This window comes from Malus domestica, chromosome 07, assembly GCF_042453785.1.
Source record: "Malus domestica chromosome 07, GDT2T_hap1".
NCBI lineage: Eukaryota > Viridiplantae > Streptophyta > Magnoliopsida > Rosales > Rosaceae > Malus > Malus domestica.
The window spans coordinates 185,715-197,899 of record NC_091667.1 but is presented as its reverse complement, the minus strand read 5'-3'; the positions used below and the strand labels follow the sequence as shown (position 1 = coordinate 197,899).

The following is a 12,185-nucleotide window of genomic DNA, read 5'->3' as shown; positions in this document are numbered from 1 at the left end:
AATGACATGAAAACCTTCTCCAACCGAGGGTTAGGCCAAATGGCTCGTGGGCCCTATCGAGCTAAAAAAGCATAAAAGGGCCAACCGGCTGGCCCATCCCAGCCAGCCCAGGCCGGTCCAGCAATTTGAATCCAACGGCTACTTGCTGACGTCAGCTAACTGTTATATTTGATTTTTTTTTAAATTTAAAATTCTAATTTTTTCCCTATAACTACATAAGTCATTAAACAACATTAAATAACATTAAGTAACATTAAACATATTAAATAACATTAAAAACAATATTAAAACTTAAATGTCTACTACATGCTTCTTTTGAGATTCCTTATCGATAAGAAATCTGCAAAGTCACTCGGATATCGACACGTGGCACTCGAAACTTGAGATGTAAAATTATTGAGATTCCTTATTGAGGTAGTTTAATTTAAGTAACCATATTAATTCAACTAAACTTATCGATAAGAAATCTGCAAAGTCACTCAAATATCGACACGTGTCACTCGAAATCCAAGATGTAAAATTATTGAGATTCTTTATCGACAATAAATTTGCAAAGACACTCAGATACCGACACGTGACACTCGAAATCCGAGATGTAAAATTATTAAGATTCCTTATCGAGGTAGTTTAATTTAAGTAACCATATTAATTCAACTAAACTTATCGATAAGAAATCTGCAAAGTCACTCAAATATCGACACGTGTCACTCGAAATCCGAGACGTAAAATTATTGAGATTCTTTATCAACAATAAATTTGCAAAGACACTCAAATATTGACACGTGACATTCGAAATCCGAGATGTAAAATTATTAAGATTCCTTATCAATGTAGTTTAATTATTGAAGTAGTTTAATTTAAGTAACCATATTAATTCAACTAAAATTATAAATTATATTTTACCCTATAACCCTTTGGCCCCCTTTCTTGGAGATGATTTTTTGTCACAAGTCTATATTTGGCCTATGATCCTTTGGTCCCTCAGTTGGAGATGATATGAAATATAGCCTGATAGTGTTCATTAAAATATTAATTTCTTGGAGGGCTATAAAGCTAAAACGAGTCCTTGGCCCTCTTTTTGTTGGAGATGACATTAATGAACAGTGTCAGACCATATTTCATACCATCTCCAATCGAATGGACCAAAGGGTCATAGACCAAACATAGCCATGTGACAAAAAATCATCTTCAACTGAGGAGCCAAAAGATCATAGGTCAAACATAATTTATTATTTTAATTAAATTAATATAGTTAATTAAATTAAACTACCATATTAAAAAAAATAAACATATGGAAGATTATTGAAAGAGGTGGCTATTTGAAAATTATTAAAAAAAAATTAGAGGAAAGATTATTGGAAGTGAATATAATGTGAAGAATTGAAATAGAATGAGGTAAAAAAAAAATTAGAGTGGGCAAAGTTGAACTTGATTCCGTAAGAACTTCCTATTTACGACCGGATAGAACCCGAACTTGATGACTAGCCCAACCCAGTTTGTGAAAGAGTGGATCAGGATTTAGATTGACGTTCCGACCCGGCAACCCGCATCCTTGAACCAACCCTTGACCTTTATAGCAACTTCTGTTCATCCCTGAGTTGTCAAACAAATCGCTGGTGGAAGATTTTAGCTCTTCTTTTCAATCGTCATCTCCTGAGGAACTGGTACACCCCAAATCTTCTTGTCCGTCTCTCTTTTCCTTTTCTCAAACCATTGTTTCGATTTTCATCTTTAATAAATATAATTATTTATGCATGTTCGTATTTTTTTTTTAATTTAAGCTGTATTTATGCTCCAATTTAAGGGTTTCTCTTGAATGTCCCAAATTTCTGTGCTTTTCTTGTAAATTTAGAATTCTATGCTTTTCTGTATTTAAATTGAAGCATAGATAAGATTTGTGATGCCATAAAAAACGCCTAATTTTGTAAACTACAGTGTGATTTCAATTGGATGGTTTGTTAAGATTGGCTGGCTCGATTTTTCGATTGAATTTTCCGCTTATTTGAGCTTTAGTTCATGAAACAGTTCAGATTGGCTGCATCGGGCTGGCTGGCTGGCTGGCTGGCTGGAGATGGCCAGCCCGCTGGCCTGATTTTGGTGGTTTTGGCCCAGTGGGGCCCACAAGCCCTTTGGCGTAGCCCTCGGTTGGAGACGGTTTTCATGTAATTTTGAGCTAATGTATGCATGCAAGTATGTATGTTTTTAATCTTACGTATTGATTTGGGGTTGAGAAATTGATTGACTGGTCGGCAATTCCATCCTTCGTTGTTTCCTTAATCTCGATTGATCAATTGCTGGTTTGCATGATTAATTGCAAATTAATTATACTTGTTTGCTTCCTCTGTGTCTTTTTCTTGGGCTATATGCATGGATTCTTTGACATTCTCGCCTACAATTGAATACTTCAATTTGAGGATTGAAAAATTCTGCCTTAGTTCTTGAATAATATTATTGCACATAACTTGCCGTAAACACGCTTCTTTATTTATTCATTTTGGTTTTCTTTGGAACTTGCTGCTTCTTTTACCGCTGGACTGAGATGGATCCTTAAAACTCAGGTTGCTTGTGTGAGCAAGTTTAGCATTATATGATGCTTCATGACTAGCTGATGAAGGGTTTTTGTGAGACGGCTGTTGCATCGAAATATTCTTCTAAAAGTTCAACAGATTCAACAGATAGAGGTTCATCGTCTGCTTGTTCAGATTCAGGATCTAGGGACAGTAAGCACAATAAGGCATCCCTGTGGTCAAACTTCTTTGCGTCCGCTTTCTCAATCTTCGAAACACATAGTGAGTCATCAATTACTGAAAAGAAGGAAAGTCACTCTAGAAACAATGGATGGACAGAAGCTGTGAGGAAAGCTGTGACTAGTGGATCTATGAGGAGAATTCACGAGCGTGTACTTGGATCCAGCAGGACTGGAATTTCTTCTGCTAGTGACATATGGCTTCTTGGTGTGTGCTATAAGGTCTCACAAGATGATTCCTCCGGAGATGCACCTATTAATAATGGATTAGGAGCATTTGAACAGGATTTCTCATCAAGAATTTTGATGACATATCGTAAAGGTTTGGCTTGCAAACACCATTTTTAACTTTAGCACGTATGAGTTTGTGGATAAAAATCAACATGTACATATTTATTTCTAGGATTTGAGGCTATTGGAGATTCAAAGTACACTAGTGATGTAAATTGGGGTTGCATGCTCCGGAGTAGTCAGATGCTTGTATCCCAGGTATGGTACAGTGTTTTATCCATTTTGGGCTCTTGCATTCTTACGTGGTTAATAACTGGTACATGTGTGAATGTTATTGTTAAGGTTTCTTGATCATGGCTTCGGTATTTGCAATTGGATAACTTTTTGGTGTCTTCATAGATGCTTTACTTATAGGGAGATTGTGCTTTGATTTTCTGGGTGCCTTTATTTTTTATTTTGTGGACATCTTGTCCAGTTTTTTTTGTAATTTTGTTGTCATATGCAATAATATTTTGTTTCTTCATCTTCTTGAAAAAAAAAAAGAAAAAAAAAAATAGTCAATGACTAGAGTATATTTTTACAGGCGTTGCTTTTCCATAGATTGGGAAGATCTTGGAGAAGGCCCTTGCACAAGGTAAGTTGGGTGAGGTAGGATTGTTTTTTCTGTGATATAGTTTTGCCTTAAAATGTTTGCAGTTCACATCTTACCCCTTTACATATATTTTCTTAAATCACATTCAGGAATCTGATTAGTCATACATGTTTTTCTTACCTCTGTTATGCAGCCTTTAGATGAAGCATATATTGAGATCTTGTATCATTTCGGTGATTCCGAAACATCAACTTTCTCCATCCACAATCTTCTTCAGGCTGGAAAGGCTTATGACCTCGCTGCCGGATCATGGGTTGGCCCATATGCCATGTGCCGCACTTGGGAGACTCTAGTACGATGTAGGAGAGAAGCAACTGATCTTGATGATCAGCCACTTCCAATGGCTGTTTATATTGTTTCTGGGGACGAAGATGGGGAGCGAGGTGGAGCCCCAGTAGTCTGCATTGAAGATGCTTCTAGACACTGTTTGGAATTCTCAAGAGGCCAAGTTGATTGGACGCCTATTCTTTTATTGGTTCCTTTGGTTCTTGGACTTGAAAAAGTCAACCCCAGGTGCTTCTTTTATTTATAGTATACGGATGATTATGATTGGTATATGCTGAGTTGCTGACATGGGAAATATTTGGTCGTTTTATTTGTTGTCTAGCAATTTGAGTTAGTGTTATTTAGCTTTTGTTGTTTCCTTTTTCTTACATTGTTAGATTAAGAATTTAGGAAGTCCTTTCCCAAAACTGTAAGCTTATATGTCTCACCGAACCATAAAGTTAACTTGGAGCCTAGATGACATAAAGAATGATAAAATTAGTGAAATTCATAACTCCAAACATCTAAATTTTAGACCATTTATGTCACTTAAATGGGATCATTAAGTGATTATCAGGTGCTGCTTTAGGATAGTTCGGAGTTGTATTACAAAGTAAGATGTTTATGATGGATTTTATTTTTCCTTCTTTTTCTAAGGGTTGTACCATTTTGGTGGTGGACCTTTGGTTCACTAATTTTTGTTTTGTGATTATAAGCTCTTTAATAAAATATTGTTTCTGATATTATAATCAGGTACATTCCATCGTTGCGGGCAACATTCACCTTTCCCCAAAGTCTTGGCATCATGGGTGGAAAACCTGGTGTGTCAACTTACATTATTGGTGTGCAGGATGAAAAAGCACTTTACCTTGATCCCCATGAAGTTCAGCCGGTATGGAATTTCTTTTTAAATACTTCTCATTCAGATATCTTTGTATGTTTTCAACCAAAATAAAAGCCAATAATCTGAAAATCTGCATTGTTCAACAAGCAAATTGTGTTTCAAATGGCAAAGAAGTTGTATGGCTTAAAGGTCGTACCCAGTGCACAAGGCTCCCGCTTTACGCAGGGTCTGGGAGAGGTGAATGTCGGCTAGCCTTACCCCCATTTATGGAGAGGCTGCTCCCAAGTCTCGAACCCGAGACCTACCGCTCATGGGCGAAGGCACTTGCCATCGCACCAAGTGCGACCTCTAGGTTAAGATAGACTAGTGTGAAACAAATACTCTTTGATGAATTATGAATATATCTCATACTAAGGACATATAGGTTAAGATAGACTAGTGTCTAGTCATAATTTGGGTGACATCCAGACTAGTGGCTAGTCATAATTTGGGTGATATCCAGACTAGTGGCTAGTCATAATTTGGGTGACATCCAGTTGTCTCCCATTCCAAATGCGCTTATGGTTGTCCTTTTCTTTGATTGTGGATTTTCTAGAACTAACTGTGGAGAGTAATGCTGCTAAACTCTATGGCAATTGCATCAGCTTGGAAAATCCGTATTATTGATTTAATTTGTGTAGGTGACTAGAGCTCCTCATGAGGTGTGGACTTATGAATCCTTTGTTGTATTCCACTCAATCGAGGACTATCGCCTCACTCAAGTTTGCAAATTCATGTCCGTCTGCCCACACAATACTTTTGGGTTTCCTCTTCTGCCAGTATTCTCTATTTTAATAAAGTCACTCGTGTACTAAGCATTTTTATGTTGTTGTACATGTCTAAATCAAGCAAACCACCTTAGTGTGCGTGGTTGAAGATCATGTTCTCTATTATCTGGCATAATATCTGATGCAGTAGCAACACCTTGGTTAAGAAAGCCCAAGTCCAAACACAAGTCTGTTTTCCCAAATTGTTCTATGTTTCTCATTGTAATTCTGTTTCCTAAACTTTTTACTATCTGAAGGCCAGCATCAACATGGCAATATGTTGTCTTACGTCAGATTGGTAAATAGAGCTTATTCATCCTCTGTTCTTTCAAATTTCTTTTATTTCTTCAAGTACATTAATATCTAAGCAAGACATTCATCTACGGTTGAGGGTTTGTCTAAAGGTTGTGTGGGCAATGAGAAGGCGCTCAAGGAGTTGATTGGGAAACAGCGTAAACGTATTGTTGCTTCGGTTAGGGAAGATGTGAATGGGCAAAATGCAAACGTGGATTCTCGTTCGTCAGTGTCTAGACAAGAACCTAGGGAATTTGCGGTAGAGAATGGTTTATGTGGGAAGCAGGTTAAATAGGAACCAAGATGAATTGCAGAATAATTCAAGCTTTGAAACTCTGCATGCATTCTGTCCACATCTTAGAAAATTGAAAATAGTATAAAAATCAGCATGAATCAAGTTAATTTCAATTCTTCATTATGTTCCCAAAATAAAATTTATAAGATGTTTTAGTGACTGATCACACTTTTCCAATTTGGGGTTTTTCCCAAATTCAACTTAAGTCTTGAGTCTACCATGTATATAGGTTGTTTTAGTGACTGGAGAGATTAGGGTGGTGTTCAAATTTGAATGCGAGTCTTAAATCGGCATGAAACAAGTTAATTCCAATGTCAATATTATATTCCTAAAGCAGACTCGTATAGTTTAGGATTTTGTTCAAATTCTAGTGCAGGTCCTTAAGTTCCAGGTGTGAAAGCTTTGGGAGACTGTCAGATTTTGGGCTACTACAGGCATCAGTAATGGCTGTCTACATGATGTGTCCTTTCTTGGGGACTTTTCTGATTGGAAAGCTGTAATAGTCTAATTTTTATAAGTTGATCTTGTAGCTGTTATTTATCCTACTGGATTTATAAGCCATTTCATGCCTCATATTAGCGGTCTCTTAATCCAGATGCCATTTCTGTCTTCTATGAGTTTTTATCTTCTAGTATTATTGGATTTTCCCTTCAAGCGATTCCTAGTAAGAAACAACTCTACTATCCAAATTGTTCCTTTGTTTTTCTCTTGTTGTATAGTGAAGTTTCTGTCCAATAAACTCAGTCTATCTAGAGTTTGTTCCACCGGTATAGAGTCTGGCAAACAAGCTTTTGCTTGATTTGCCTCCTAACATCATGCCTATCTAGAATTCTATTTTTACCTTTGAAAGTCCCTGTTTTCCAGGTCTCCAAAAATTTTCTACTTTCCTGGACTAGTCTCTTTACCTGCAAGATGTCTGTTAAATTCTATGTCTACTCAACACAATTGGTGCCACTATGGTGCTTCCGGGAACATCTTAGATAACCACTCCCTCTTTTTCACTACACTTGGATGTGATGCAGCGCATCACTAGTAGGAAATGTTCCACTCATCTCATAGATACAGTTCGTCTATAATCCAGTGTATGAAATTTCAAATTTACCCTTTTGACATTAAATGAGTTGAATAATAAACTGTAAAGTGATGGAAATATAATAGGTAAAATGTACTTATTGGTTTCAAGTTCCCCCACTTTTCTCGCCCACTACTATCTGCAATGGCTTCATCTAACACATGTTGGCCCCACATTTATCTGGGATTTGGACTGGCTGTGGTATATGGTACCACATGAAGCATATGGAGTGATAATTATTAATTACATTGGAATGTTCTTGTTACAGGGGTTCTTATTTGTTCTTATTTAGGTTGGATACTTGTGATAATGTTTTGAATTATTACATTAGCTGACCTATTGTTCATGGAAGACTGGTTTTTTGTCGTTGGTTATGCCAGGTAATCAATATAAGAAGGGATGATATGGAGGCTGATACTTTATCTTACCACTGCAAGTAAGATTCTTTCAGACTAATTGTCTTCATTGAAATGGGTGTTTAATACTAACTACTGGTAATTTGCAGTGTTATACGGCACATTCCCCTTGATTTGATTGATCCATCCTTGGCGATTGGATTTTATTGTCGTGACAGAGGTTTGCTGATCACTCTGCTGAATTCGTATTTTTGCAAACCTTGGTTTATGTACTTGTGGTTAAGTTGATTTACTTTGTATTGTTTCATGGCTGGCAGATGATTTTAATGATTTTTGTTTTCGAGCCTCCAAGCTGGCAGATGAATCAAATGGTGCTCCACTGTTTACTGTGACTCAGACACATAGTGTTCCCAGGCCGGTTAACCACAGTGATGCGTTGGGTGATAGTGGTGCAGTAGAAAACGATGATTCATTTTCTGTTCTGCCCATGAGCGATGCAGATGGAAGTGCACAAGAAGATGACTGGCAACTCCTATGATGACTATTTACTGGGTATGAAATGAATATGGGTGTTCGACAACGTTGTGCATTGTGGGTGATTTTGGACTGTCGTGGTTGTGTCCGAGCACTTATGGTTGGCATTTGGATTGCGTGCTTTATTCCTGGAGTTGGGGTGAATTGGACATTTGTGAAGAAAAAAAAAAATTATGATTCTGTTATAAATAGACATAAGTTAGAGAAATAACCTTTGATAAGGACAGGAACGAAGCGAGTGCGAAATATCACTGTTTTTGTTTTGTAACTTTAAGACAAAGGATTGCAGATAAAAGAGGAGAGGAGGGAAACTAATATTATTGCTTTCAGGGATTTTCTCTTTTCTATTGTTGTACCTTGATCACCTACGAAGTGCTTTATTTATAGAGCCTCATCCGTAGGTTTATGGTGAATGAAAATTACACCCGTGACCAGTCCAACCCAACAATGTCTGATTAGTTTACAAAAAGTAGATGATTGCTATACAACAAACAAAAACAACACTATTAGGCATGTGAGAAAGTTACTGTTGGCATGTGGGCGTACATTCTCATTGTTTACAAAACTCCCTCTTGGATGCCCACAAATTAACATCAGTTGCCTCATTAAAACCTTGCTTGAAAAAATTCAGTGGAAAAAAAACCATAGCGAAGGAAAAGGAGTACAATTTTACCTAGATTGTTGATATAGTGTTAAGCATACTTATGTTGCTTCGTTAAAACTTTGATAGGAAAAACCCAGTGGAAAAAATCCTAGTCGAAGGAAAAAGAGTATAATAGGCATGTATCATGGATGCTCCCCTTGAATTGTTTCTCCCCCTAATTACGCATCCTTCAAATTTAGCTCATTGGTAAGCCGACATAATCTGATACCCTGCACTAGCTTCTGAAATGTGCACTTTGGTAGAAATTTGGTGAATAGGTTTGCCATATTTTCATTGAAACGAATTTGTCTGACTTTAATAACTTTAGCATTCTGAAGCTCATGTGCACTAAAAATTTTTGGAGATATGTGTTTAATCTTATCACCCTTGATGAATCCTTCATTCCTTCATTTGGGCAACACAGGTTGCATTAAGGTAGACCACATGAATTCCATATATGATGGATCATTGATCTTAACCAAGAACATTCATGACTTGCTTCATGTAAAGCAAGTATTTCCGAGTGATTGGAAGATGTAGCAACTAATGTTTGATTTGTTGAGCGCCACGAAATTGCTGTCTCTCCATTAGTGAACACACATCCAATTTGTGAGAGGGCTTTGTGTGGATTAGAGAGAAAACCAGCATCTGCATATCTAACAAGAATCTGGTCATTTGTGGATTTCTCTAAGTAGAAGAGGCCCATGTCTTTTGTCCCACGAAGGTATTGTAAAACATATTTGACTCCCTTCCAATGACGAATTGTTGGAGCAGAGCTATACCTTGCTAACAAGTTGACTGAAAAAAAACTGTATCTGGTCTAATACATTGTGCTAAATACAATAAAGCACCTATTGCACTCAAATATGGTACTTCTAGACCAATGACCATTTCATTATCTTCTTTTTGACGGAATTAATCTTTCTTAATGTCCAAAGAACGAACGATCATTGGCGTGTTGAGTGGATAAGCTTTGTCCATGCCAAATCGTTTCAGGACTTTTTCAATGTAAAATGATTGATGGACCAAAATTTCATTAGTACAATGCTCGATCTGGAGGCCAAGACAATATTTTGTTTTCCCAAGCTCTTTCATTTCAAATTCGTTTTTCAGATATTCAGCAGTTTTATTGAGCTCTTCAGGGGTTCCAACTAGGTTCATATCATCGACATAAACTGCCAGTATAGCAAATCCAGAATTTGATTTCTTAATAAACACACAAGGGTAGATGACATTGTTGGTATATCCTTTTTTGATCAAATACTCACTAAGACGATTATACCACATTCATCCAGATTGCTTCAGCCCATATAATGATTGCCTTAATTTGATTGAGAACATACATCATGGTTTGTTAGTTGTTTCAGGCAACTTAAGTCTTTATGGGACTTTCATATATATGTTAGTATTTAATTCTCCATATAGATACGTGGTGAAGACATCCATAAGATGCATGTCAAGTTTTTCTAAAACCACCAAACTTATTAAGTAACGAAACGTAATTGCGTCCATTACAGGAGAGTATGTCTCCTCATAATCAATTCCAGGTCTTTGTGAAAAACCTTGTGCAACAAGTCGTGCTTTATATCTTGCAATCTCGTTTTTCTCATTGCGTTTTCTTGTGAATACCCATTTGTAACCCACAGGTTTGGACTATCGGTCCAAAAACACTTTGCCTTTCCAAGAAATTTAATTCTGCCTGGATTGCATCTTTCCACTTAGGCCAATCTTGTCTCTGTTTACATTCATCAACAGAGCAAGGCTCAATATCATCGCTTAATATGATTTCATTGGCTAATGTGAATGTGAACATATCGTCGATGTTATTTCATTTCAATCCCACAATTCGTTTGTACATGCATAATTTATGGAGAGTTCTTTGCTTTCATGTACTTCTGTCTCTTCAGGGACATGTGTCTCATCAATGACATTTTCCTTTTTTGAAAGTTCAGAATCATGAATTGTGGATTTGTCATTCATTTTCTTTTCCTGAATGATTTCATTTGGATTCAGCTGTGCCCTTATTTTTCTCTTTCAAATGGCTGAATCTTTTGAACCTGGGGTCTTCCACGCTTCAGGCGTACACTGGTTGAATTATTCGTTGCCACTTTATTTTGTCCAGCAGGGACATCAAATCTTGCAAGTGCATTTGCAGCTGGTATATGTGATTTTGTCACTTTCGTAGCATCATTAAATGCATCTGGCATTTGATTAGCAATACTTTGAAGATGAACGATCTTTTTCACTTCATTTTCACATTAAGTGCTTCATGGTTCAAAATGAGATAAGGTAGGTCCAACCCATGTCAGCTCTTGCCGTTCTTCTGGAACGGTATTTTTTCCCTATAACCATGGGAATACTGTCTCATCAAAGTGACAATCCGCAAAACGAGCTGTAAACATATCACTTGTCAAGGGTTCCAAATATATAATGATAGATGGTAAATCAAAACCCACATAAATTGTCAGTCTGCGCTGAGGTCCCATTTTAGTGCGTTATGGCGATGCAACATGCATATAAACAGCACAACCAAAAACTCGTAAATGTGAAATATTTGGATAATGCCCAAACACGAGTTGTATTGATGAGTATTGGTGGTTGGCTATGGGTCTTAATCGAATCAATGATGCAGCATGTAAGATGGCATGTCCCCACGCAGAGATTGACAATTTTGTTTTCATGAGTAGAGTGCGAGCTATTAATTTAAGCCGTTTGATAAAGGCTTCTGCTAAACCATTTTGATTATGGACATGAGGAACAAGGTGTTCAACATCAATGCCCAGTGTCATGCAGTAATAATCAAAGGTTTGAGATGTAAATTCACCAGCGTTATCAAGTTGGATTGACTTAATGGGGTAATATGGGAAATATGCTCGTAATTTAATTATCTGAGTAAGAAGTCTCGCAAAAGGTACATTTCGAGTATACAAGAGGCAAACATGTGACCATCTGATAGATGCATCAACCAAAACCATAAAATATCGAAATGGTCCATAAAGTGGTTGAATAGGCCCACAAATATCCCCTTGAATTCTTAGCAAAAATGATGGGGATTCAACATCAATCTTTAGTTGTGATGGTCTAATTACCAACTTCCCTTGAGAACAAGCCTTGCAAAGGTTATCATTTGAGATAGCAATGTGTCTGCTCAATAATGGATGTGCATTAGAGTTGGTAATGATTCTACGCATCATGGTAGATCCTGGATGACCCAGACGGTCATGCCAAAGCATATAAACTTTTGAATCAATGAACTTCTGGTTCATGACAGTATGTGCTTCAATTGTCTTTATGTATGTATAGTACAATCCACTAGATAAACCACACAACTTCTCCAATATACGCTTATAGGTATCATTGGAGGTAATGCATAGATATTCCACATTTTCTGCACTTTTCGTTTCAATGTGGTATCCATTTAAACGTATGTCTTTAAAACTCAACAAAT

The 12,185-nt window shown here is 37.0% G+C and overlaps 1 protein-coding gene across 3 annotated transcripts; it reads left to right on the top strand.

Annotated features, from left to right (window-relative positions):
• Positions 1–1,425: 1,425 nt before the first annotated feature.
• On the top strand, positions 1,426–8,534 carry LOC103438347 (cysteine protease ATG4). Of its 3 annotated transcripts, none has more exons than XM_029098891.2 (9): positions 1,426–1,664; positions 2,559–3,068; positions 3,150–3,235; positions 3,561–3,611; positions 3,763–4,142; positions 4,647–4,785; positions 7,585–7,640; positions 7,710–7,780; positions 7,878–8,534. In XM_029098891.2, the coding sequence occupies exons 2-9, from the start codon at positions 2,609–2,611 to the stop codon at positions 8,096–8,098; spliced, it is 1,464 nt and encodes a 487-aa protein (XP_028954724.1). In that variant the 5' UTR covers positions 1,426–1,664; positions 2,559–2,608; the 3' UTR covers positions 8,099–8,534. The 3 variants fall into 3 exon arrangements, with proteins under 3 accessions (XP_028954724.1, XP_028954726.1, XP_028954725.1); XM_029098892.2 differs by having other exon boundaries at positions 1,554–1,683; XM_029098893.2 differs by lacking the exons at positions 7,585–7,640; positions 7,710–7,780; positions 7,878–8,534 and adding an exon at positions 5,418–5,868 and having other exon boundaries at positions 1,460–1,664.
• The last annotated feature ends 3,651 nt before the right edge of the window (positions 8,535–12,185 follow it).